At 46.3% G+C, this 26,555-nt stretch overlaps 3 protein-coding genes across 5 annotated transcripts in view; 1 reads left to right on the top strand and 2 right to left on the bottom strand.

Moving 5' to 3' along the window:
* Positions 1-1,072: 1,072 nt before the first annotated feature.
* Positions 1,073-3,486, bottom strand: MCAT (malonyl-CoA-acyl carrier protein transacylase). The gene is made up of 4 exons (XM_074872170.1): positions 3,040-3,486; positions 2,787-2,874; positions 2,307-2,524; positions 1,073-2,085 (listed from the first exon to the last, which is right to left on the bottom strand). Exons 1-4 carry the CDS (start codon positions 3,484-3,486, stop codon positions 1,663-1,665), a joined length of 1,176 nt encoding a protein of 391 aa, XP_074728271.1. The 3' UTR covers positions 1,073-1,662.
* On the top strand, positions 3,485-14,809 carry TSPO (translocator protein). Of its 3 annotated transcripts, none has more exons than XM_074872173.1 (4): positions 3,485-3,687; positions 9,711-9,911; positions 12,002-12,075; positions 13,042-13,166. In XM_074872173.1, exons 1-3 carry the CDS (start codon positions 3,485-3,487, stop codon positions 12,051-12,053), a joined length of 456 nt encoding a protein of 151 aa, XP_074728274.1. In that variant the 3' UTR covers positions 12,054-12,075; positions 13,042-13,166. The 3 variants fall into 3 exon arrangements, with proteins under 3 accessions (XP_074728274.1, XP_074728272.1, XP_074728273.1); XM_074872171.1 differs by lacking the exon at positions 12,002-12,075 and adding an exon at positions 14,067-14,809 and having other exon boundaries at positions 3,607-3,687; positions 13,042-13,180; XM_074872172.1 differs by lacking the exons at positions 3,485-3,687; positions 12,002-12,075 and adding exons at positions 7,698-9,618; positions 14,067-14,809 and having other exon boundaries at positions 13,042-13,180.
* Positions 14,810-16,331: 1,522 nt separating this feature from the next.
* Positions 16,332-26,555, bottom strand: part of TTLL12 (tubulin tyrosine ligase like 12) — a 28,676-nt gene continuing 18,452 nt past the window's right edge. Inside the window, exons 7-14 of the mRNA XM_074872169.1 lie at positions 24,624-24,740; positions 24,323-24,517; positions 22,719-22,830; positions 21,755-21,906; positions 21,589-21,670; positions 21,051-21,119; positions 18,760-18,898; positions 16,332-16,857 (exon numbers count right to left, since the gene is read on the bottom strand). Of these exons, the coding sequence (XP_074728270.1) occupies positions 16,706-16,857; positions 18,760-18,898; positions 21,051-21,119; positions 21,589-21,670; positions 21,755-21,906; positions 22,719-22,830; positions 24,323-24,517; positions 24,624-24,740 (1,018 nt within the window). The 3' untranslated portion in view covers positions 16,332-16,705. The remainder of the gene's footprint in view (positions 16,858-18,759; positions 18,899-21,050; positions 21,120-21,588; positions 21,671-21,754; positions 21,907-22,718; positions 22,831-24,322; positions 24,518-24,623; positions 24,741-26,555) is intronic.

The raw sequence follows: 26,555 nt of genomic DNA, 5'->3' as shown, positions 1-26,555 counted from the left end.
AGTACAAACAGAAAACAGATCTCCAAAATTTCCGCAAAAGTTAAATAATTTAAAAAAAAAAAAAGTCCAGAAACTACAAAGCACTATATGAAAACCAGAATTAGTGCCACCAACACGCCACGCTCAGTTCCAGTGATCATAAAAGCTGGTTTCAAAGTCACGAACATCACATTTGGTCGTAGAAGATGTGGTCAGAAACTTCTAAGACAGCACGTAACTCAGGGTTTAATAACACAGATGGGATTTGGCTGAGCTATTCTAACACCTAGTGACGACTTGGGTATGCTTTATTGAATAATTAGCACCTTACCTGGAGCACCGGAGCCTTCGCCGAAGGAACTTTCTTTACAGTAATCCCAACCCTTAACTGGCAGCCTTTAATAGTCCAGCAGCTGACAAATTCCTCTGTATTTTACCAATAGTTAATGTTTACACATGGCAAGAGCAGCATTTGTACTGTAAAGGCAGGCTCAGCGGCCAATCTCAGTTCACGGAAGAGCCACTTAATAACACACTCCACTAATCCAGCATAACTGAAGCAGTATTTTTAAATTCGCTTTCCCTTTCAGAAACGTGAAACTGTGACATGATTAATACTGTAATTGGGATTTATTCTGCATTTCACAAGGAATTACTGAGGATGTGCACGGTCATTTAAGTAATATATCCTAAGTTTTTCCTATATATCTGTTAAATATACCACTAAAATACCGAAAAAAGAAAAAAAGAAAAAAAAAAAAGCTTGAGTTCAGCTGAAGCTTCTGGTCACGCCATAGCGTGCCCCACGAAACCCTTCCCTGCTGGCCCGTACACCATCCCCTGGCAAACACCGTTCTCCCAGTTCCTAAAGCTGCTGTTTTCTGCTTGGTGAAGAAAAGTCCCCCCGAGGGCCCGTTCAGCCTGCGCAGCCTCAGAGGCACCGCTGGGGAGGGGGCGCGTTCTGGGGAGCTCTGTCCTTCAGCGAAACGTTCCTGTGTCCCTTACCGCAGCCACGGCGGCCCTGGGCAACCGCAGGGAAAGTTATTTCCGTTCACGTGTGGGCTACAGGCCGGTAACGATGCACCCCACAGCATTAACAATACCAAGGAAAGCTTTATAGTTTATTTATAGTTTAGCCTTAAGAAAATCACGTTCCTAGCAACATCTTCTGCCTTAGCCGGCTGCTACCTGGCAACACGGACACAAAGCAATTTTACAGAGACAAACGTCCCGCAAGTCCGTGGTCCGCCAGCATCCACCACCGCCCCGAGGGCTCCTCCGAACGCACCCTGGAGCCCAGCGCCGCGCCCGCCACGGCCTGCAGCCACCAGCCACCGCGGGTCCACCTGCGCTGCGCAGAGGAGCCCCGCGCCGGGCAGCCAAACCTGCCGACTTCAACCCGAATCCACGCCCCCCACCCCCCAGAGTTAAAAAAAGGAAAAAATAAAAGAGAGGGGAAGTTGCTCGCAGGGTTGAGGCCCATTCAGCAGCGTGTTCAGTGGCAGCGCGCAGTCCCGACGCAGGCAGAAGAGCCAGGCTTTGCTCTCCCCCGAGCGAGGCACGCGGGGAGGGAAAACGTTCGTGGCGATGACGCGCACGGGGCTCTTTTCATCACGAGAAGCCGTGAAGACTTTTAAATTGGGCAGAAAAAACAAGTTACGTGGATTTTTCTCAAAAGGCTACTTAGGCCTCTGCTGCTTCCTCATCTTCCAGAGCATCTACGTGGTTATACTGCTTCCAGGCCTTTAAATTACATTTTTTGAGAATGACTCCCAGGTGGTTCCCAGGCCCCACTTCGTACGTGTAAGGAAATTCTGTTCCTTGCTTCCTTTGGTACACGGAGTGCATGGTCTGCTCCCACATCACGGGTGACACCACCTGCTTCGCCAGCAGCTTCCGGACGTGCTCCGGGTGCATGTACTTTTTGCCATTGACGTTGGAATAGACACACACCAGCGGTTTCTGAATCTCGATCGATTTTAGGACTTCAGCCAACGGCTCTACGGCTGGTTCCATCAGTCTGGTATGAAACGCTCCGCTGACTGGGAGCAGTTTTGTACGTGTGAAAGAATATTTTCGAGCATTCTCCTGCAGAAACTCCAAAGCCTATAAAAGAGAGAGAGACGTGAGAGCCTTGCACGACACAGGTTTACTCAGTCACCCCACGAGAACCACCTGAGCGCATGCTGGGAAGAAACCCCACAGACCAAATACTTGTTGTTGGACAAACTAAGGCTGTAGTAACTTCCACACAGAAGCACAAAGGGAAAGTTTTTCAAAACCAAATGATAAATTCCACTAAAGGGATAGTTACTCCGAAGCAATACCTGTAAGTGTCCTGCAATAACTCTGCTGTCTGGAAACAAGTAGTTTGAGACTTCACACACAGGGTTTTCTATACCCAGCGATTCACAGTGGTTACGGGCCTCCAAGCAGGCAAATCTGTAATTTGTCTCTGGCCGGCCGATGACCGAGAGCATCCCGCTGGGGACGGCCTCCGACGCCTCCTGCATGGCCTCGGCGCGCACCTTCACTGCGTACAGCGCTGCGGGAGAGACGAGACAGGCGGTGAGTGCACACCCCCCCGGGCAAGCCCCGCACCGAGGGGGGGCAGCGCTTCGCTCCAGGCAAACGTCAGCCTGTGGTGCCGTACTGAGGGCACGGGGGGGGGGGCAGGAAGTAAAATTTATCTTCGTTAAAAAAAAAAAAAAAGAGCGGGAGGGAAACGTCGGGCACAGGCGATGCTTTGGCCCAATGCGGGGATGGGGTGCGAGATCTACGAGGGGTTCAACGCGTTTCTCGGGCACCTTCAGCGAAGCCCAGGGCTCCAGCGAAGACCAGCGCCGCGAACTCCCCCACGCTGTACCCCGCCGCCGCCACGCAGCTCTCCACCACCTGCGCGACAAGACAGGCCCGGGACGCGTCAGCCGGCTCCGGGGGGGGACCCCGGCCGCGATCGGCCCCGGGGGAGCCCGGCCGCGGCGGGCAGCTGGGGAGGGGGGGGTGACCCCGGCCGCGCTGGGCCCCGCGGGCACCCCGTCCCGCCCCCCCGCCGCTCACTTCAGGCCGCTGGTGGTTGAGCTTCTCCACGGCGGCCAGGGAGGCGACGAACACGGCGGGCTGGCAGTGCCGGGTGCGGGCCAGCTCTGCCCGCGGCCCCCGCAGGCAGAGGGAGAGCAGGTCGTAGCCCAGCACCCGCTCGGCCAGGCGGAACATGTCCCGCACGCGCGGGTACGGCAGCAGCCCGCGGGCCATGCCCGGCGCCTGGCTGCCCTGCCCCGGGAACAGCAGCACCGAGCCCTCCCGGGGGCGCCGCCGCTCCCGCGTCGCCGCCGCCGCGCCCGGCTCCGCGTCCCCCACCGAGCTCTGCAGGAGGTCGCTCAGCGTCGCCGCTCGGTCCCCAGCGCCGGGCCGGGAGCTGCTGCCCCACCGCCGCGCTGCGCCGCGGAGGCCGCCGCGCCCGCTGCAGCCACCAAGCCGCCATGGCGCCGCGGGCCAGGGGCCCATGGCCGGGACCCGGGACCGCCCGGCCGGAGGGAGGGAGGGAGGGGAGGACGGACGGAAGGACGGACGGACGGACGGAAGGAAGGAGTCGGCCTGGGCCCGGCCCGGCGCTGTCCCCGCCCGCCGGCCGAGGCTCCTCCCCGGGGCGGTGCCGCCGCTTCACGGCAGAGGAGTCGCGGCGGGCGGCGGCGGCGCGGAGCGGAGGTAACGGCGGGGCTGCCCTGCGCCCGCTGCCACCGGGACGGGGCGGGATGGGAGGGGAGATCGACCACAGAAACTGCTGTTCGTGGGCTCTGCTCCCTAACGTGGTCCTGGGCTAAAGTTTTTTTAAGGGGAAGGGTGGCGGGCACTACTTATTCTATCAGTAATAGCAAATATAGTCTGCGTTTCTCTGGAAGTTTTAGATCCAAAAAAAGAAATTACCGAAAAGATCGTTATTGGCCTTCGCAATATCTCAGCCATACCCCTAGAACAGCCAAAGCGATGCAGGTGGAGCAGACACCAGCTCTGAGGCACCTTCCCTTTGTGCCCGCTCTGTCCCGCGGGGGGTTTCTGCGAGGGCGAGGGACGGGGCTGGGCCTGGCCTTCGTGTTTCTTCCCTTCCGAATCCCCAAGTAACGCCGATGAACCAGCACAAAACGCACTTTGCACATTTGATCATTCCGGGGCAGGATCATTTTAAGAAAAAAAAAAAAAAGGGAAAAAAAGAAAATGAAACTTTCCATACCAGAGGTGCAGTTGTGCAACGTCTCTGCATCACTCGTGGTTATGAAACAGCATCAAGCAGCGAGTCCGGCTCTGGCACACGGGAACGGCCGTAACGCGGGGCCAGCTCTGCCCTCGTCACCCTCCGGGCGGGCGCCCCGGCTGCCCCACGAGCCCCCACGCCCGGGTGACCCTCTGGCAGCTCTCAGGCCCCACAAAGGGTCCTGGAGCCGCCTGGGGGATGTTGGAGGCCCCTCAGCACGACCCTTCTGTCCGTGGTTGGCTGTAAAGGGCGCAGACCCCGTAAGGCGCTCGAGACTCACCCGCCGTGACGTTGCCAGCGCGGCCCTTGACGCTTCACTGGTGGAAGAGCAGGCGGCCAGCCGAGGGGAGCCAGGCCTGGGAACGAGAAATACCCCGAGAAACACCCGGTTTTGAAGAACAGACATGGATGGCACTTTCCAAGCAGGTGGACAAAGAAGAAGAGGTCGGGCAGCTGTGGAAGGAGGGTAGTCAAAGGGATGTTTGGTCTGTAAGGTACACTGCGTGCAGAGGAGTTTACACAAACATACCTGGGGGAAGTTAGAAGAGCAAAATTACCACCTGGGAAGATTTTATTCTAGTGTACGATCCCGTTCCCAGTGTGTGAATCTTCCACAAACCATAGATTTATTTGCACAACTTGTGCTCTGCCATTTTAAAAGAAGTGTAACCTGGGCAGTGACATTTGTTGTCTCTAGATCTGATGAGTACGCCTCGCGTTACATCCTTAAATAAATACCATCATTTAAAGGTTTAGTTATAAATACATATTATAAGCATATACTCTACACTTACTCATTAGATATTTATATTGTATTTATGGAATAGATACTAAGTTTCTCTATTGAGATTAGAGAACAAAGACAAGGCTGCTTTTTTTGGTAGCCCTGTTCTGTGTCACAGACTGTGACATAACTTTGTTTCTAGCATTGTGGTTTCCCAGGAATTAAAGCCACAACAGACATAAATAGTTTATCGATATAAATTAAGTATGTACCCCTCAATTCTTCAGACAGCGCTCCCAGGAAGAGGCCTTTTCCCCAGGGAAAATTTGCACACTGCCTCTCAGACCTGGGCAGAACCTTACCTGCCATAGAAAAACTGTGGAGGATGAGAGGGAGCGTGTGTGTCCTGGGACCGACCCCCTTTGACAGCTTGTTGACAGCGTTGTCAGTCTGCCTGGGAACAGGGGCACGATATCCCCGGCACCGCAGGGGTGATTTCACCCCACCGAGAGGTTTTCCTCCCTGTTTTTAAGGCACTAGCTGTAATTTAAACCCCCTGTGATTGAGTAGCCAGAACTAAGTGGCACAAGGGATTAGCTGGAGGTTTATCAGCACAGGGATAGAAGAAAAAGCAATGGGAGTCGCTGTCCTTTCCGTCCTTCTTCCCCCTGAGTGAGCTCTCCCTGGAGTGCCCGGAGAAGGGGAAGGGACCCACCTGCCTTTCAGAGACTTGCTCAAAGCAGAGAAGTGTTTTACTTCATTTTTCATCAGGCTGAAGCAAACCAGCTCCTGTCCTGATACATCTAGTCCCACCCATAGCGCACCCCATCCCTTTTTTGGGGTGCAGTGTTTTTTCCAGAAAGAGGAGGACACAGCAGGCTTCTGTTTCTCTGCACGTTACACCACCACAGAGAAACAGCCTGCAAAAAACCAGAAGCCCATTAGGCAGCCAGTTGCAGGATTGGGTTGTTTCCCCCCCACTCTTTAGTTTTCCTGTTACTTTATGTAGCTGGAACCAGCTCTGGGCAAGTTGGGCATTTTGAACACCTAGAAAAGTTACTTTAACATGTTTGTGAAACCAATTAGCCTGCTGCAGCCCTCGCTGCGGTGCTGGAACTGCCTGGAGTCAGACTGGGGATAAACAGAAAATGGGCAGGATGATGAAGAAAATGTTGCAGGGCAGAAAAAAGAAGTGGAAACAGAAATAAACAAGTTAAGTGTGTGTGGAAAGAGGAGATTTCCAACTGTGGCGGTTCTTAGGAGGCAGATACCTGCTGGGCACACTGCAGATGTCATCCACAGACACCCAGGTTTCTTTGGTATGAAAATCAGGGTGCAAGAATATTGTGCAACCAGATCTCAGCCTGAAGTGGAGCTGGGATACGACCGGGAAAGCAGTAATTATTTCTAGGTTGCGTAATACAGATGCAGCCAGAGGGGCTGTGTTAGCAAACCTGTGCCAGCAAACCTGTGCCATTTAAGTTATCCCCAAGTAATTGCAGGATTATCAGCTATGCACTACAAGGAAGTCAGGGCTGATAATCCTTTACATACTCTGTGATTACATCACTTTCAAAAAATGCTCTGGGCGTTCTATAAACGCCGCCCAGGTCTCGTGCTGCGCAGTAACCAAACACTGCAGCGCTGCCCCGACCCTCCCGGCCACCCTCGCTAGAGACCTGCACCAGGTAACCGGCGAGGGTGGACGTGGCTTCTTCCAAACTCAGCTAGTGCTGCTGCCACAATCAGCCACTGCTTTTCACGGGAAATCGATGCTACTATTTAATTTCTGAGGAAATAAAATACAGGGACTCCCAGTGCTGATGGGAGTCGACTAGGCTGAGCCTACCAGCACCTGCTGATCTTGCTGCACGGGTTCGTTCCTCCTTCTCCTTGGTACTATTCAAGAGAGAGTGTTTTGCCATGCTTGGGAAGTCCTGAGAAATACTATTGGAAAACATAGGATATAATTAGTAGGAAGAGTAGTCAAAAGACTGGGACACCAATATTCAATTCAAGCCAGTATGTTCAATTCCTCACTTCTATTTCTTCCCCTTTCCTGTTCATGCACAGCTCCACAGTCCCCATTTCTTTGCTTTGTACCTTCCCCATTTCTGTCTGCCCACCTGATTTACTTTCTCTTGTCACTGAAGAATTATTTCAGCATTCTTCCTCCAACACACAGAGGGACAGACGCCTGGCGACATCGTTTAATCGCTAATTACTGCAGCAGAGCAGTACTTCTCCAATTCAATGGCATTTAGCACTTTCAGCTTGCAGAACACTTTCAGACTTTCTTCCCTGGGGGGAAGCTGACAGAACTCCTGACAAAGTCCAGTTGCTTAATACCAGCAGGAAACCACCCTGATATGGTTACATCCAAATAAAGGATAAACCCCTTTGGGTCCCTGCTTATCACTTTAAAAAAACCCAGCATTTGACAGCCACACTGGAGCTGCACAGATGACCAGCATGTTACAGCACGGGTAGAGAACGACGCCTGGTGTTCTCTCTGCAGGCAAAGAGCAACAAGGTTAAGAATTAGTGAGGTCTCAGTAGCTTTAAATTTCTGACTTAACCTTTGGGAATTACTTATCTGAAGGCAACCAAAGAGGACCCTTGTGCTCGGAGCTCTTGTTCCCATTACCCCTGGTTGCTCCTGCACACAGCAGTTCCTCCACGTCCCAGCCAAGGCAGAGCCTTCGTGCTGCTGCTGAAGGTAGCGCGTCCTGCAGCTGGCAGCTGCTCCCTGTGGACAGTAACGATATGGATCTCTGCGTAGGAGAACACGGCTACTCCCCTGCTCCAGTTCAGACACTCCCTGGTAAATAGCGAGTAGAAGCCATTAGGCAGGAAGTATGGCAGCCATGACTACAGCAACGAGCTATGCAGACTTTTTCCTCCCTTCCTTGTTGTCCATCCTCTGCCCAAGACCCAGCTGATACTATTCCAGCAGACTAGCACATCGTTCTCCCACTTCTCCTCCTCCCCAACCTTAGTTCTGAATTCCTCCCTGCTTAGTTTTTCTTCCACTCGTTCATTCTTTTGTTCTGTTTTTGACTTTGACTGTTGCTGGACTTTGTCTGCTGCCTTTTTTGCATGCACTCCTATTCACTGCCCTCCCACGACTCTCCCGGGCATACCCACAGCTCAGCAGCGACCTGCCCTTTCTTGTTTACTCCTTACAGACCTTCTCATCCCTCAGGCTGTACCAGTCCCTCCACGCTCACTGTTTTGCCTTCAGAATTCTGCTCTGCTTCTATCACCATGATTTTTCTTGATCCCATGCACTCTGGCTTGTGGTCCCAGCCACTGAAATATCTTTAAATCTGTGTAACTGCATGGGCAGACCAAAGTACAGGGACAAAAACCATAATGCAGGAGAGCTCCCTGGCTGTTCTCCAAGCAGAAATCCACTGCACCAGCAAAACTGTGACTACGCAACGTCATCTGTGTGCCATTTCCTATCAGTTTAAGCACGTCTGTTACAAGTGGGGTTTCTTCTTCCCCACTCCCTGCCTCCTCATCCCAGAGTCACGACTATAGCACTAAAAACTTTTAAACATCGGCCAAGACAACAGTCAAGTCATCAGGGCACTGTTCTTTGACAAACCTCTGAAACTTTGCTCTAAAACTATTTTTCTCTTCTGGGGCTTCCAGAGCTGCTCTTTCCCCACTGCTGCAATCTCTTATGATTCCTTCCTGCTGCCTCCCCCTCCTGCGTTACAGATGAACAGGAATTGGGTGTACTTCCCTACTGCATACTTGAAAAAATAGCACGTTTCAGTTCTGCCCTTTTTTATCGTACCTCTAATCTGTTTACATTTTAGCAAGCTAAACACAGCTCTTCTGTAGCATTTGGCTTTTGACCAGAAAATCTGCAGTGAAGCTTTTTCCTGCTTACTTGCTTATTCTTTTTTACTGCTGCCTGTACTTTAATGCAGTCTTGCTCTTGCACAGCCAACCAGAGCAAGGCATTACTTAGTCCTACTCCTGTAGGCAAATTTAATCCAGTACACTTCATGGGCTTGGCATCAAAGATTGCTGCAACTGACTGAATGCTTCAGGAAGAAGCCACAGGTGTACTCTCCCTTTATCCACCAAGATCTCCTTCCTTGTTTCACAAAACATCATTTAAGTACTTATCTCCTCATTGTCCTCCCTGGTGGTTATTTTTCCAGGCAGCTTCTCAAGTGTCTGCTACTAATCCACATTGCTCTTACTAGCCACTGAGCATCCTTTGCACCCTTCTGAGGCTAAAAATGCAACACAACTATAAAATTATTTTGCTTGAGCACAGGAAAGCACACACTTTTCTTACTCTCGACTACACCATTCCACTGAGTGAATGGACCTTTTGGTGAATACAGAAATACCCACTTAGTGCTTCCCCTGCCCTCCCCAGGTGGAGTTCATATGATATCAAACTGCTTTATTCCTCTGGCATACTTATGGGGAGAATATTATTTATGTAGGTAAAATTCATTAACCCCACAGCACAAAGCAGAGGGCAGTAAAGGCCTCGGCCCCCAGCCCCACCAAATGTGACAGGTTCCTTTCTGGGGATGAGCACTGTCCTGTGAACCTGGTACAAGATCTGTTCACTTCAGCTGCAGCCTGTCCCAGAGACAGGACTAGAGCGTGGATCAGCTCCTACACACTGGTATATTTCTAAAATAAGCTAAAAATGGAATATATTTGTGTAGTTTCATGTAAAAATGACTCTGCTCATGACCACGTCTGGGTTTGTTTCAGATTCACTGTCTCAATGGAAGCGGTACCAGGCTGGGCCTCAGCAGTGGGTTTCACGCTCCTGCCCCATGCAGGAGGGTTTTTGGGAAGCAGGATAACCAGGAGGGAGGTGCCGGTGTGGTACGAGTCTCTACAGAAGCCATCCTGGCGCCCGCCGAACTGGGCGTTTGCTCCCGTCTGGGGAACTCTCTACACATCTATGGGGTATGTTTTCCACATGGTATCAAGGCACTTACCTGATCTCGAAGTGCTTACGGTATAATACTCAACCAGAGAACTACTGTTGTATTCCTGGCTGTGTGTTTGTAAGAAACTGCGTCAAGCTGCCTGTTTAACAGGTAAAAACATGTTTTGGGAGTTGTGGGGGGGTTGATAGGACATTTTGTATGCACAGGTATCCACATGAAAAGCGGGGGTTTGAAAAGCTGCCGCTGATGTGCTTTCCTCACTCCCTGAGGGGAGGAGCTGCCAAGCAAGGCAGCACTGGGACTTCTGTGTGTGTCCTTCACTAGCTTTAGGAAAATAAAAAAGGGGGGGAATGATTGGGATAGAACTAAGAGTTCAATTAAAAGAAACCAAAATCAAAACATACATGTCCTTTCAAATAAAACTGCCAGGCTGTTAACTATAAATGTTTGAAGCCACCTACTGCCTCTTCATTGAGCTAGTTTAAAACACCTGACAGCACAGCAGTGACTGTCAAATGAACAAGGAGTCACAAGGCCAAATGCCATTCCCACAGGAACCTTAAAAGTTTAACAACACTGTATTTTGGCAGCTGTTACTTTTAGTAAGATGCAGCAAAAACACTTACAGAGGTGGGTTGTCCCAGGAGGTTGTTTGGGCAGTTTGGATATCCTCACAGACTGCTCTCAGTGCAGTGAGCTGTGCCCCCACGGCGAGGCAGCGCTCAGCAGCGGGCAGCAGCACAGCCCCAGGCACGGCGGGATGCTCTGATGCCTCTTCGGCACTTGGTCACTAGGATCCAGCTACCTACCAAGATTCAGCGTGTTTTTTCCCAGCCATCAAATACACATTGTGGTTAATGCAGTAGTAATAGTTTTCAGGCTGCAATATGCCTTTTATGGCTTAGCCCTCCGATTCCTTCCATCATGACAGTACATTTTAAGTGATTTATAGTTTGTGTATAGCACTGGCTTAACTATATAAAGTTTCAAAGAGACCAGATCTTTTCCAAGTTCACATTACATGGTCACCCTGCAGGTTGTCTTAAATACCACACCACCTGTTGCAAATTACAGCAATGATGCAATATCTGAATGCTAAATTCGCTCACACATTCTCTCATTTTGGGTTCATTTTCTTTCCTGAAAGCTCTGTAATTTTTATAGCCTGATGTACTGTCTCTCCCTTCCCATCAGTATTCTCTTTTCTTTCACCTCTTAGGGAGCGTACTTTAAAAAAATTGCTCTCTACTCTTGTATATTCCAGGAGTCAGCATTTGAATCAGATCACTGCTGTCTTGTGAATAAAAAAAATGCCTTTTAACAAGGAGACAAGAGCAGAGCAGAGCAGTTTTCCCATGAAGGGTTTGCTTCAAGTGGACTGCACAATTTGTAACCATTCTGGATTCCTCATCATAAACCTGGATATAAGTTAAATATTTTAAAAATCCAAATTGCAACAGCTTATCACTTACTTTGATAATACCAGAATCGGTATGTTCTGAGGTGGATGGTCTCAGTTACGTACATCTATAGCTCAATGAAAAGATCATATTTATTAGCAGCCCTTTTCTCCTGTAATCCATCATGTGCATGCATTCCTTGAATGATCAAGGCATCTCATTCCTTTAGAATCTCTTGAATATATTAAAAGCAAGAAATAACTAAAAGCAAGATTTCATAAGCTTACATGTCTGTCTTGACATTTAACTTTCTAGCAGATTTGGTCTGAAGTCCAAGTCAGATGTATGAACAACTGTAAGGCCACACTGTGGCTCTGTAAGTCACTTAGGAACAGAGTTGGGTCCTGATGACTTTTACAAAAATAAACTGTTAAGTTTCTAACGCTTATGCTACCCCCTCCCCCCCTTTTTTTAATACTCTGCAATCAAACTGCCAAGATATCAAAGCTGCATTGTTCAGGCCTTACGAAAGTAATGGCCACAAAGCAAGCTTGGATCACTAACTGGGTTAAACAGGGGGAAAAAAAAATCCTTCTCATATGATCTACAACGGAAGACAGACTCCTTGCAATTACTCCTGTGGATGTTTGCCTGCTCCTAAAAACAAACACTTACAAGTTGCTCTCCATCTCTGCTCCACTGCCAGCAGAAACACGTATGAGCCACCCGCTGTCGCGCATTGCGCGGAGTCCAGCTGACATTCCTGCCAGGATGGAACAGGTATTCAGCTCCCAGTTCTGAAACAAGGGTATAATTCCAGGTGTTGACATCTTATCCAGGGGATTCTACTGTAGGCACCTGGAATGGCTGCGCAGTCACCTGGACTGAGATCTAGCTGATGCCTAAAGGGAAAGTCAGTCAAACAAGAACAAAAGAAATAGCCTTAGCTGATGAGTGCTCCCTTTTCTAATCAGGCTCCTTCAGTGCAAAAATAAACCTTCCATTAGTAAATCTCCCAAACCCTGAGAATTCCTGTCTTTAGCAGCTTACATTCCGGGATCCTGCCAATGAAATGGTCTTCTGTGGCATTAGGAGGATCTTTCAGTAGCCAGGATCCCAGGGACAGGAAGGGTGCTGGATCCTCCCTGTGATTAATTCTTCCCATAGAAGCCCCCAAAATCTTTGTTCTCCCCATCTTTGTCCCATCCACTCCTCCCTTCTGAAATGTGACTACAGGGTTGCTCCTGCTCTAACACCACCCATACCCACACTCACCTGTGCCTTGGGATGCCATTCCTTTTGTCCCTTCCCACCTCAATTCCTACTTCTGTACTTCGTCCATTTTAAAAGGTTTTATTTTTTAAATTTCTTTTAAAGCACCATGTCCTAGTACCAAAATTAAGTTTCTCTGCTATTTAGAGACTTACCTTTTACCCTTGTATCTTAGACTTGGTTCCATTTCAAAATGGCATTCTCTTTTAAGACTGAAATGCAGTAGGTCATCTGCTCCTCTGCACCTAGAGGTGAGAACCGTGACAGGACAGGGAATTTTTCTCTATTTCTCTGTCCACAGCAGGTGACCAGCCCTGTGCTGTCAGTCACTTGCCAAGCAGTGCCTGGATAGCTGCTTTTCCAAATGAACCTAGACCCTAGCACTGAAGTTACTCATTTCATTTGATCAAGAACACGTGGTTGCTTTCTAGCCAGAGTTCTGAGTTACACCTTCCTTCCCTTTGCTTTCTCCAGGTATGGCTCCTACCTGGTGTGGAAGGAACTGGGGGGCTTCAACGAAAAGGCGGTGGTTCCTCTGGGGCTGTATGCAGGGCAGCTGGCATTGAACTGGGCATGGACTCCAATATTTTTTGGAGCTCACAAAATGGGATGGGTAAGTGGAAAAGCAAGCTGCTTTCTCGCAGGCTTCTGCTGTCATTTGCAAAGTGCTAAGATGAAAGTTTTGTGTCACAATCTTTTCTCCCTGAAAACAAGCCTCAGTACAGAATATGGTTTGCAGAAGTTTTCTAAAGTTCTCGTTAATGCATGCCAGCAGTCACCTGAGAGAATTTACGTATCTACAACATCCTTAAACGTTTAGATTTCAAGAAGCTCTTTCTGCCACCCTTTGATAAGAGCTTTGTGTGACTAGAAAACATCAACATTTATGCCTAGGTATCTCTGGCAAACAGGAGTGATAAGAAGTTTATCATAACATTACTCTGGTAACCAGCACCCATTTTAGACAAGACGAATTTTCTGCAGTCTGAAGAGAAACAACTTGCCTCAAAAATAAAAATCAGTAATAAAAGTATTTGCCTGGTTCTCCAAATCTATATGCAGTGCTGTAACAGTGGAAGGCTTTGCAGTCCATCACAGATTCATTCACACCACATCTCTTCAGGCAGCATCTGTGACACAAAGAGACTGGAGTTTACTAGTTCTAAGTGACCTGCTCAGAGTCACACGGGGTTTGTAATCAGTGGAACACTTCCTGCTGCCAAAGAAAGAGGGTACGGGTGAGATGGATTTTATTCTCCCTCTCCTGCTCCCAGCTGCAGTGTCCTTTCTTATGACTGTTGTATTGTTTTATGAGTCAAACTGACTCATAACTCACCAGAAATCTGTATTTTTTTTGCTGGCTGGTTTTCTGAGAAGGAATTAACTCACAACAGGGATCTAACAAGTGCCAGAGCTAAGTAGAAGGAGCCACACAAAGACTATCTAGTCAAGAAAATGCAACAAGTAAAACCAACACTAACCCCCTTCCTGTGTTTCAGGGGTTGGTAACTCTCCTGCTCACGACTGGTACGGCAACAGCTACAACTGCTTCCTGGTACAACATCAGCAGAACAGCAGCTTATTTGATGGTTCCTTATTTAGCCTGGCTAACCATGGCTTCTGCACTCAATTACCGTATCTGGAAGGACAATCGCAACGAGAAACAATCTGAATAAACAGTTTTCAGCCAAAGAGATACTTTTTTTTTCCACAAGCACTTTCTATATAAAGTTATAGCCTTATTTTATTTTTGGCTGAAGTACTTATACCATTAGTCTGCTAATTACAAGTTGACTTGTTTAAAACAAATATGCCTTTACTAAACAAGTCAAAGGGGTGTATGCCTGACTGGCTTTTATAGCAAACTAAAAGACAGTGCTGATTGAAAAGTACTAATTTTCTTTATTACAGCATTATGTTTTATATGACAACAGCATTTTAACTATTACCAGAAATAAGCGTGAGCTCCAACTTCATTATGTTCAGAGGAAGAAATCCAGCCACATATTAACACAGCTTCCAGAAAGCTGCCCCTGACGTGTCCTGAGTCTTCCACGTTTACCACTAGACACAGTGCATTAGTGCTGTGATGTGTCCCACTACAGCGGCCAGAGGTTTATCTTCTGGCCACTGCACTCTGGAAACGTTTAAGATGAGATCTTTTCCACAATTTGTGCCTTCCTGCTTTGAAGTGTTGTACAATCTGGTGTCAGTTAAGTGCATTAAACTACATGTAAACTTACTAACCTTGTTGCTCTGTTTTTATTATTTTTTAAATGGTTTTGGGCAGAAAAATATGGGCAGCCAGGCCCCCAGCAGGGCAGTACGCATGCTGTAGCTACCAGGGTCTGCTGCCACACCGCCTCGCTTCAGCGGCTGTGAAACAGGAACGAGGGTCTCTCCTCCTCGGGGTTACAGCAGCTGACACAGAGCTGGGATGCTTAGTTCCTACGAGATGAAAACACCTCTCGCACAACAACAGACTATTTTTGCCCACAGCCTGTTATCCCATTGCACAAATCTTACTCCTTTTTTAAAGTCAGCCTTCTGGTTTGCCAGGCATGACATCGGTTTTCCCTTTGAGATGAGGGAAACCCTCCCCTTTACTGTAGATCCACAGGCACTTTGTTACGAGTTTTCAGGTCCCTTGAAGGCAGCACGTGCCTTCTGCTCCCCTCCAAGTGGCAAATACATCCACTGAGCAGCACTGTGTGTCCCCTGACCTCCAGTCTCAAGCACCTGCTACTACAGTCTATATCACAGACAAACTTCTTCCCTGCATGAGAAGTAGTCACACCATCTACGTTAAGCACTTCACCACGTTTCTTTAATCACATTTAAGTAAGGAGTCCAAAAAAGTTCTGACTCACAAGCAGGAAAGGGATACAGCTGTCAGCACCGCTTCTGGCTGGGCGATCAGCTCTCCCTTCTGCCCCACCTGTGCAGGGACTGAATTTTCGTAAGACACAGATGGTTTATTTCTCCAGCCCATGTTCCAGTCAGTGGAAAGAAGTAGGTTTCTTCAGACCAGCCTGAAACAGCCTAATATCCTTCTCCCTTCCTGATCATGAGGGATAACATGGTGCATATTTGCAAAGCTTGAAGCAAGGTTTAGAACATTTATAAGATTTTATAACTGTACTCTGCTCTCGAGTAGATCCTGATTCCTGCAGCTAGCTAAAAAAACCCCCAACTACCCACATAATACGTACTTTGTAACGGACAGCAAAATTTTTGCAACTCATACAAACATACAAAGCAACATAAATACAGCCTAAAACTGCTAAATTTCAGTTACTTACCCTGAGGTGGAGGAGGGAGGAGAGATTAGAAATTATTAATTTCAAACTGACACCCCACTCTCAAATACCTCTATCTTTGAAGTCCAAAGACCGCTCGGGCTTCTAGCAGTTTCCCAGATCCCTTTCACTCCTTCAGACTTCTGCTTTCCTGTGCTGCTCTAGACATTGCATCCTTCTCCCTTCCTCCCAGACCTCTTCTCAAAAAAAAAAAATTTACTTTCTTTAAGGGGCAGGCTAAGGATGACAGCCAGCAGTACATGGTTCCTAAGTGTTGTGGGTTTTGTTTGCCTTTTTTTAAATAAGAAAAATGGGAAGAACCATCAAATCTTTAATCTCATTACTCTAGTAAGTTCATCATACTGAAACACCATTATTATTTTCCCATCAGAACATTTCAGATCTTTGAATAGCAGACCTTTTAGATCTTTGGATAGGTAAGAGATATACGAACTCCCAACACGATACAGTAAATTATAGTTTTAATGCTGACATAGGGAACTTGTGCAATGTTTCCCAGCAAGCAAGCAGTCAGGCTACTTGAAGAACAAGTCAATTGCTCCAGTTACTGTCCCATTTTGAGGTCTCCCATATTCAATAAACAAGACATTGAGTCAACACAAACTGATGACTTATAGAACTAAGCAAGACAAGGATAATGCAGACAAAATTATTATCAATACAGTATATGGTATATGCATATTCTCCTGATATGAGTTTTTTTTTCCTGGATTACCAGTATAGGAAAATAGTTGCATCAGCAGCTCATAGAACTGAAATATAAATCTTGCTGTTAAGCATATCTGGGAAGGAAATTAATAAAGTCAAGCCTCCTGTGGCTAGACAATGCACGTCACATGGCAGCTGTCTGTTTCATCCAGAAATAGGGTGCTGAAGACATCATTAAAAAACGTAGGGTGGTATTTGCAGGCTCTGTCACAGTCAGGATTAAAGTTCACCTCCAGGATCTGAGGTTCCATAATTCTCTTCCCTGGAAAGAACACAAACATTGCCTCAATACAAGCTCTACAGAGATCCTGAATCACCACCTGTCTTTAAGCCAGAGATTATAGAAAGTAATGGGAAAAAAGCCATCTTTTATGACCCAAGCTGGCAAGCCAGTAGGGTGTTTTTATGTCAGTGGGTTTGGGTTTTTTTGGAGCGACAGAACTCTGTTCTACCATCATTATTCAGAGGACAATTATCCAACTGCTGTGCTAATCCAAAGCCTCATTTAAAATGAGAATTTGCAGCAATTTAATAGGATCTCTCTGATACAACTGCCTTGCTTGACAGTCTGAAACATCTTCCAGAAAACTCTGCTTCTCTTTTCATGTTTCAGTACAAACCTTCCTTTCTTAAAGCTCTCGGGTATCTACCTTTCTAGTTCTAGCACTCCTGTTCCTTTATGCTCCAGCCACTCCCACACCTGCCACTTCATCTCACGCCTAGAAGGAAGTCAGGAAGTTTAATTTTCTCTTAAAACAGTTCAGCATTCAGAATCACATGCATTCTGTGCAAAGAGAAAAAGGATTTCTTTCATCTCATGCCTGGATCGAGACCATGAGGGTACAAGCTTCTGAGGTGTGGGTAAACCACACTCTGCTCTGCACAGAAGCAACCAACCTGTTTGTCCCCAGGCTGGCTACAGCATCACAGCCCTGACTTTCACACCCACACCCCCATCCCCGTCTTCAGCAGGCTTGGGCCCTGCGCAGCTTGTGTCCAGCCAGGGCTGTAATGTGAGGCTGGTCCTTCTCCTACAATAGCTTTCCTCAAGCTAGTAATATTAGTGAGTTGCTTTGCCTCTCCCATTCAAGACAACTCTGGGGCAGGTGAAAGAGCCTTCAGCGTGGATGTAGCAGACCCAAACATTTGGTCCGCCTGATATGACCAGCAAAGGCTCAATTCTACACCTCCTGATTCTCACTCATTTCCCTCCGTGAAAGTGATTCAATATTTACAGAATCAGCCACTGCAGCGGTGGGCTAGGGGCACCCACAACACACAACACCTAATCACTCCTCTGGCAAACCTGGGCACAAGTAGTTGATTTCTCCTGTATCCCGGGGACCACAATGTCACAAGAACGAGCACACTCCGTTCTGTTTAATTCTCCCCCAGCAGCCCTTTTTGTGTTGGTGCCTCTGCTGCTTTTCTACCTATGAGAGAAAAGTGCCCGGGCTGGGCACACTTACAGAACAGTTCTGAGCCTCCTGGGGAGACAATAAAGGATTCACCGTCTGGCAAATTCTCCTACTAGTCCTCCACAACTGGCGGGAGGAAAGGCTCTGGGTAGTTGGCCGTGCTGTGGCACTACCATGAAGCAGCTTCACCTGCGTGTTCTTGCAGAGACTTGGCAACAGCCGAGTGACAGTCCTGAGGACACCAAGAGCAGCAGAAGGGTGAACGTGGGCCTTTCCCTGCTTTAATAAGGAACTGTGCAGTGGAGACACTGGCCCAAGCCTGGAAGCCACAGAGAGTAAGATGTCTCTAAGGTTTTCATGAAGGGACAGGTATTTTAGACATTCTCTCACCATGAACGGGACAGAACACTCGCTGCTGTTGGAGTGACTAGATTGCTGTACAGTTTTGTGCGTGTTTGGTGGTTTGGTTTTCTTCCTTTTTAAAACAGAGAACGGCAGTAGCAGGGGCACAAGGGAAGCAAGGCTCAGCCAGACACAGTTAACAGCTCCCCCATCACTGCCATTAACCAGCACGGCAGCTGCTGACCCACAAGCCTGCAACACCCGACACTCTGATGTCAGTGGGAGCCACAGAGCACACAGCTCTCCCCGCTTGAAAAACGGGAAGAGTTCAGACAGAAGAAATGCATTTCTGGAAAGGTCCACAAATATAGAGAATTCAGCGTTCAAAGAAAGGAGCTTCTCACCATCTCTGCTGGTGTCCCACTTAAGCATCAAGTCAATGGCATATATTGCTCTTGATGATGGATAATTGCAGATGCCAAGAGGCGCAGGTTTAGCTGAAGCAACTTGGAACAATTCAGCAAATGCCTTAAAAATATTTGCCTAATAACAGAAAAAGAAATGAGGTTCCATCAAATTAATAAACATGTTTTTAGTCACTTCATTCATACAGCTTTTTAGAGTTTGTATAAATTACGCTAGCCAAGAGATGAAAATCTGCACAGTATTAGCTTCAAAATGTGCATTTGGACCTAAAGGCACCACAGGGAAAGTGCCAAGCACTGGCAATATCCATGGACTTTTCTTGGGAGCAAATCAGTACAATGGAAATTCTGAAAATAGGGCACTTAATATAAGTATTAACCCCCTTCTCAGACATTATGTACAGTATTGGACTTACGTGTAGAGGAGGAGAAAAAGAAAACCCAGCAGAGTTCTGTGAACACCAGCAGTACAGCTGCGAAGTTCTGACTTTTTCCTGCCTATCAAGCTGTATTCTAGCTTTGTTTTGTTTTGTTCTGCAATGGAAAATCTTCTGCCCACTCAGACCCTTCTAAAAAGGTTGGTGGGAACACAAAGATTTTGAGAGAATGCTATTTTGAGAAACAGTCAGATATCCAATGTGAAAGTGAAATAAAAGAGAACATACAGGTGTGAATTTTAGCACAGTTTATACTGTAGTGAACCATTCCTTCTGCAAATGAAAAGATGGTGTAACACTTCCTATTCTGCACACAGTAGTGCTTTGGGTAACCTAGAGCATGTATTTTGATGTCTCTCTCTTCACCCCTTGTAGTCTCTTCCAGCCTATTTTAAGCCTAATGCTGCAAAACCCGTCATGCTCTAAGTATCATTGACTGGATATGAGGTTCTAGTTAAAACAGCTGTAAATTCATTTATGGAAATCAACCTGCAGTTGGGTAATTTATTCACTTTTGAAAGCATACACACATATAAATGCTCAGCTACTGTTCATTCTGCATTATCTAGCTCCCGATAAATATGGAAGAATGCCACAATTCAGTTTTGTGCATGTTTCTGAACCATCTCTTCACATTCAGCTTTTTCTTTCAAGCATGACTTACAAGCCAAAATCCATGAGAAGGCCCTCATCCACCTTCCTGCGTGTTTCATGGAACTAGAGTATTTGGAGCTTCCTCTTTGCAGAAAAAAGAAGCCCTAGTGTTAGGGAACCATCTGGTTTCTTGTGAAAAGTCACTAATGCAAGAGGAGGGCCAGGGCTCTGGCCAGCTTGCTAACACAGAGAAGCTGGGTCAGCAGCTGGAAAGCCTGCATTGCAGTCTCAAGGGCAAGGTTTAATTTAACAGAGAGGGGTTCTAACTTACTAGCTCAGAGACATTATGCTGGTGGAGGAGGGATGTTTAAGAAAGAAGAGCAGCCTAACTGGTTTTCCTTCAATATGCCACGGCATTCCACTGCAGGCTCTGCAGCAGCCGCTGTGCAGTGACCCTGCGAGCAGAGCGCAGCGGGAGCAGGGCAGTCACTGCTGTCAGCCCCGGGGCACAGCTGGGCACAGCCTCTGCTGCCAGCGAGCTCACCTGAGACCTACACCCAGACCTACAGACCCACAGCTGTGCTTAAAATACACACGTCAAGACCTGTGATGCCATGCCACTGAGATTACTACACAGCGTGATTTCTTATTTACTTTAGTTTCCTTCTTGTTCCGACACCTCCTTATCTTGTGAAGCCATTTGGGACAAAGGAAGCAAGAGCCTGAACACCTCAGTGGTTCAGCTTTTCAGAATTAGTATTCTGCTGAAAAGTTGTTTTCAAAGCCTTCACTACTCTTCCACAATCATGTGAGCAGCATCTGTAGTGATGAGCACACTTTATATTCTGCATGAAATAATAAATCTTCACAACCGTGGGCTTAGATTGTCAGCAACCTTCTGCAAAAAAGATGGAACTTGCAAGGAAAAAGATCCTGGTCCCAGGATCCTGAGGGTAGTCGGGACTGGCTTTATTACTAAGACCAATACAAGGAATTCTCAGTGTAATCATGAAATAAAATTCTCAAATGCTAACAACAAAATGTTTGAGGGAGAATTACGCTAAGTTAAGCAATGCTTCTAAAGTAAAGGTTAATAGTCGATGTGCTTGTGGAACTGATAGGCATGAAGTATATCTTACGAGAAAACAAAACTCACCCAACACTTCTGGAAAAACTAGTTTACCAAGTGAAAAAAAGATCCATGAACATTTACATGAGAAAGATGAATTGCTGACTTACTTGTACCATTGTCCAAGGATATTCTGGATATTGTTTTTCAAACAGAGGAATAAATTCTTCACAGTGTACCTAAAACAGTTTGGCAACATCAAAGACTGTTTTGGTTGGGAATGACTGAGCAATTGGATGAGAAGAGAATGGAACATCAAATATTTTTTGCCATTCATACAAACGCAGGTAGAAAACTAGAGAATTATATAGATCCCGATACCCTCCTTGTCACAGTATTTCTTGTTATAAAAGATCACACTAAACCATCTTTGACAATGATTAGCTGCCATTTTAATAATTCTTTTACTGATCTCTACCACTGTGGGTTATATTCAGGATGTAGGTTTGGTATTACCTTATATAATCACAGATGATTAGGGGGGAAGATTCTAAAGAAATATTTGCTTAGGACTTGGGGTACCTTCAACATCCTGACTGCTTGTTTAGGTGAATGTGAAATAGGTTATTTGGCAACAGTCACAAAGGAGGCACTGGCAGATTTCCTAACAACAGAAAGGTGAGGGAGTGTTTTGGACTGTTTGCTTACCTGTTTTAATGTTACACCAGGAGCATAATTCATGACTGTGAAATGCTTCTCGTAGTCATCCAAGTCATCAAGTGAAAATGCTCTAAGGAATAAACCAGTTCCTTAGTTTCCAAGGTATGAGATTTAATTCTAAGCCCCTCCACACTAATGAGGAGAACATAATTACCGATTTGAAAAGCGCAGCCAGAACACATCATAGACATACAGCTTGAGTGGCTTTATGGACCGCAGCAGCACAACGTAACGGATGTCGAATTTAACCATGCCCACGTCTTCTCGGTGAAACAAGACTGGATTCTCAATGTATTTGCACACTACCTACAACCAAGCAGAAACACTCATGGTAAATAGAATCCAACTGAAATGAAAACAAAGTGTCAGTGGATCTCGATGATTCAAGGTATCCTTGTATGCATTTCAGTTTTTCTTTAGAAATGTGCACGAATACACAATGATGTTGTGCAAACAGGTACCTTTTATCAAACTCTCTGACATCAGGGTAGGAAAAGTGGGAGACCAGAACGTAGTAATTTTTAAAAGTCACAAAATTAATTTTATTTATAGTTTCAGTGAATCAATTCTTTGTGCATTTCTGCATTCCAGAAAATACATGCAGTCCACACAACAACAGAAATAAAGCTGAAGTGACACTCTGAGGTACAACCACATATTGCAGCCCTACAAAGAGCTCCACAATTCATCTATTGTTGGCAAAGATGGTACTTTGTGACACTGAGCAGAGCTGTGGATCAGCAATAACGATCAGCCAGGTGACAGAAGCAACTATGTGCCAATATTTATGACCAATGCTAACCATAGCTAATGTGTGTTCATCTGCTAGTCTGAGGATTAGCGTTAAAGCAGCACCACACTGGCATATTCATTACTGTCAGGGGAAGTTTTATTTTCTAAGTAAGAAAACACCAGGCTCTGAATTCATCACTGCAGCAAGTGGAGCTGACAAATTTGTGTCTGAATCAATTCTGAATTGATTGAAACTGCGTGCTTATGGCCAGCATATAAATTTTGAAGAAAATAAAAATTCCTTCTTTGTATTTTTAGACCTCCTCCCATGAAGCAGTTTTTTCAGCTCTGCCCTTTCAATCACATCCAAAGCCATGCTCTCTAACCTTAGGGCTGCTTTCCCTATGCCTGATGATGTTGTTAAGGCTGTTGGTGATGTGGGTATCCAGGCTTCTGGCCAAGTTCCACGGTTTGCATATCCAGTGATTGTCTTCTCCTCTGTGAGAGAGAGAGAGAGAGAGAAAGAAGCCGACACTCGTAAGTACCCACCTCATCCACCTGTCTGAATGTCCACTTGAGCTGATCTACGTACTCCCCTCGATAGATACTTGATGAAACTGACAAAGGCAGTGCTAGCTTTCGCTGTTCTTTCTGTTAGGGCCTAGTGTGCTCTCACTGTTTATTACCTTCTTCTGCATCTGACTCCTTCAGAAGGGGAAAACAACCCATTGATAGGACAGCTCCATCGTGAATACACACAGCTCACAGTGTGGAAATCATCTGCCAGGAGTCTGAGAACATTCTGGCAGGGTATCGTGCAATTTTCCAAGTTGATTCCCTAATAACAGCTCCAAACCATTCACGTTAAATGACACTAACTCATCTCTTTGGGAAGAACATGGGCAATATCTCAACAGTTTGTATTGCAAGAAAATGAAAGTGCACCACCATCTTCTTGCTTTCCAGTACCTAGGCACCTCAAGGGGCAAAATTCTTCAAAACATCCCTCAGGAAAACAGGCAACACGCTGGTGGTTCAATGTATCTTTCTGAGTAACGGCAGGGTAGCACCTGATGTCTCCTTTCCTCAATCTGTTAAAGCACCCTGAAAAACTTCTAGAGCTTCATGATAAACAGCAGACACTGAGCCAAAGTTAGCAGTGTTCAGAGTGTCTGGTTTGTTTATTTGAAAGTTCCCATCCCCTCCTTCCCATTCCCTGCACAGACCTGCACTCACTGCCACACCCACCCAGGGACAGAGGGAAGGAGCGCGCTCTCCTGGTCATGCCAGTCGGTCACAGAACGTAGAGCAAAGAACGGCCAAATGAAGCGCCGGGCGGGCGGCACCGTAAGCAAGCAGCAGCAAAGCAGCAGCCTTTCACCAGAATACTCCGTGCTAGGCGTAACAGGTTTTTCCACTAGCAGCAACTAATGCTCTCTTTCTTTCTCACCAAAATAAAATCTTAGTTTCCATCCACTCCAAGGCAGCAGCAGCAGCAAGAGTGTGGATTTAAAACCCTAAAGCTCCACAACTGCTTTAGGCTAACACAAACTCAGTTTTACTTTCACAACTTTACACAACGCAAGTACTTTAAACATTTTCCACTCTGGCCTAAGTGCAAGAACAACTGCTACTGGTCCCCTGGAAAAAAAAACCAACCACCTAACATTCATTGCAAACACATTTTGATGCTTCGTATACCTATTAAACACAAGAGGTAAGATCCTGACTAGAGAAAAAGCAACAGCCTTTGAATCTGTATTCAAATCATGGCGAAGTTTCTGTGTTTCAAAATGCATTGCTTAACTACTCTTAAAGAAGGTACCTAAAAAGCTCACACTTTCCAGGCAAAATTCACTTGAACATAAATGCAGCAAGAGCAAACTCATGGTGGTGTAACAGCTGCCAAGCTGAAAAGGCAGGCTACTGGTCTTTGAGAAAAGTGGGATCAAGAACGCACAAAATGTAAGGAAGCGGAAACACGACCCACCTTCTGTCGCGTTGCTGAAAGTAGCTGATGAACTGAGGCAATTCTGTTTGGAGGTTAAAAGTACGAGGCAACCAGCTTGGCCCATCTGATCCTCCAGCTCGTCTAGAAATGGATGCCAGGCAGTCTTTGACAGTCAGGAGGTTCTCGCAGGGGAACTGATTCAGCATTACCTCAGGCCTTTCCTCACTCAGCTTCCTAGAAAACAGAGAAGTTGTTGGCTGAAGGAGGAGGGTTGGAGAGGCCTGTGGGAACACAGTTTTTATAGCAAAAAAATTTGTATTATCAGGGGAACAATTGCAACCTATAATCTTTGAAGTGTGAGAAGTTGTAGAGGATGTCTGCGTCTCCCTCGTTGTCTGTGAATACAAAACGGGGATGTGTCAGGTTGTTGAGGACTTGCTGAATGTCTGTGAAAACCCTAGAAGAAGAAAAAGGCGTATGAGGGAAAACATCAGTTTAGTTTCTGGAACTAATCAACTCATGCTTGAACAGAAAAAAGTTTTAAGCTTGGTTTTCTACAAGAATTATGCTTTACCAGTACATACTATCTGAGACAATCTCTTCTTAATCCAGAGAAGCATTTTAAATTGAAATGGAACAGATTAAAAAAATTGTATTTTGAGACAGAAATCTCAAAGATAGTTTAGCTCCTACAACTTCACAAGAATAGCAATTCAGAGGACAATGACTAAGTCCCTGACAGAGAAGTGCTAATATGAATTCAGTATTCTACAGAAAAAGTCCCTGAGAGAGACCTCGTAAACTCCTTTGGTGGAAGAGCTATCTGACATGCTAAAATAAGCAGATAGCAATATAGGTTATTTTGATGATTTACAGCTTAAAGTGAGGTCACTTAATTCAGAATTCAGCACGACTCAAAAAGCAAGATTAACACAGAAAACAGTTCTCATGGTGAGGGGACATTTAAACAGACTGAGCACTGGCTAATTTTTTTCCGTGAGAAACCACTATATTCTTCACCCTTTCCAGCCCTATTCTTATCAGTTGTGTAACTTCCCTCTCCTCCTCCGCTTCTAACCAGTTGCAAGATATACTCCCCTGCAAGAGACTGCTTTGAAACGATGAGCTGTAAAACTAGCCCAGTCACAGTGGGAAATATACTCTCTAAAGAGAGAAGGATGTAAGATGCTTTGCATAGCTCCATGTGCGGCACACTACAATCGTTGTACTAGTTATGCTGGAGCCTAAGACTAAGAGACATGACTTCACTGTAGGTAAAGAGAGTCAGCCTGGGATCCCTGTTGAAAGAAGTCACCAGTCTTTCCCCACGGTTTCAACAGAGCAGAGTCAGTATCTTCATACAGCCCCACCAGCATTTCCTTCTGCAATACGTGACTTCTCGCCTTCTCCTTGTACATCTGCACGCTTGGGGAAAGTACAATCCCAGATGGGATGTACTGGATCAGTACAAGTTCCACCAAACCCATTTCATATACAAGTTATCCAAATATCCATTGATTTGGAGCAATCTTTAGTCCTTGCTGAAGCAAAATGGAATCAAAGTAGTGACCTGAAGATAAAAGGCCTTATAATGCTGTAGCAAAGTCCCGAAGCATCCAACATCCCCAAATACACACGTGAGAACACAGTCAACACAAGAAATACTAGGATTTAGGTTGCTCACAGAGTCCCAGATCAGTCCCTTACCAACACACCCTACAAGTTATCATCCCACAGACGCTAGTCCTGTGTAGCTGGATCCAAACCTAGCAAGTAGGTCTTGGTAGCAAGAGGATCATCAGATCTACACAATGGACCTATTCTGCTTGTTAAATCCACTCAACAAATGGGAGCAGCAATAGTTTTGTGGATGGGGGTTTTTTTCCCCTTCTTGTGATTAAGCCCTTTAGCATGGTATGGAAATATTTTGCCAATATATTGCATGTTTTTTTGTGGCAGAGTGCTGGAACGCTGGCCTTCAGGATTCCTGGCTTCCGCCCCAGGCTATGTGAGCCATATCAGGTTTCCAGCTCAGAAAAAAGGGTAAAAGTAACACAGCCAAGTGCAGAGTTTGATACTCTCATTCTGAAAAGCAATGTGGTTGGATAAAACTTGTATAATGTTATGTATCTGGAATACAGTCACGGCGAGAGTTGGGCTAAGGCTATACAATCATTTGATTAAGTTATCTGCAAAAACAGTCCAGTGACAGTTGCTTTCTCCAGGACAGAAGTGAAACCTCACTTCAGAATTAGCGTTACACTGAAGCTCT

Source organism: Strix uralensis, chromosome 5 (genome assembly GCF_047716275.1).
Source record: "Strix uralensis isolate ZFMK-TIS-50842 chromosome 5, bStrUra1, whole genome shotgun sequence".
Lineage (NCBI taxonomy): Eukaryota > Metazoa > Chordata > Aves > Strigiformes > Strigidae > Strix > Strix uralensis.
The sequence above is the reverse complement of the archived record's forward strand: the minus strand, read 5'-3'. Positions and strand labels throughout refer to the sequence as shown.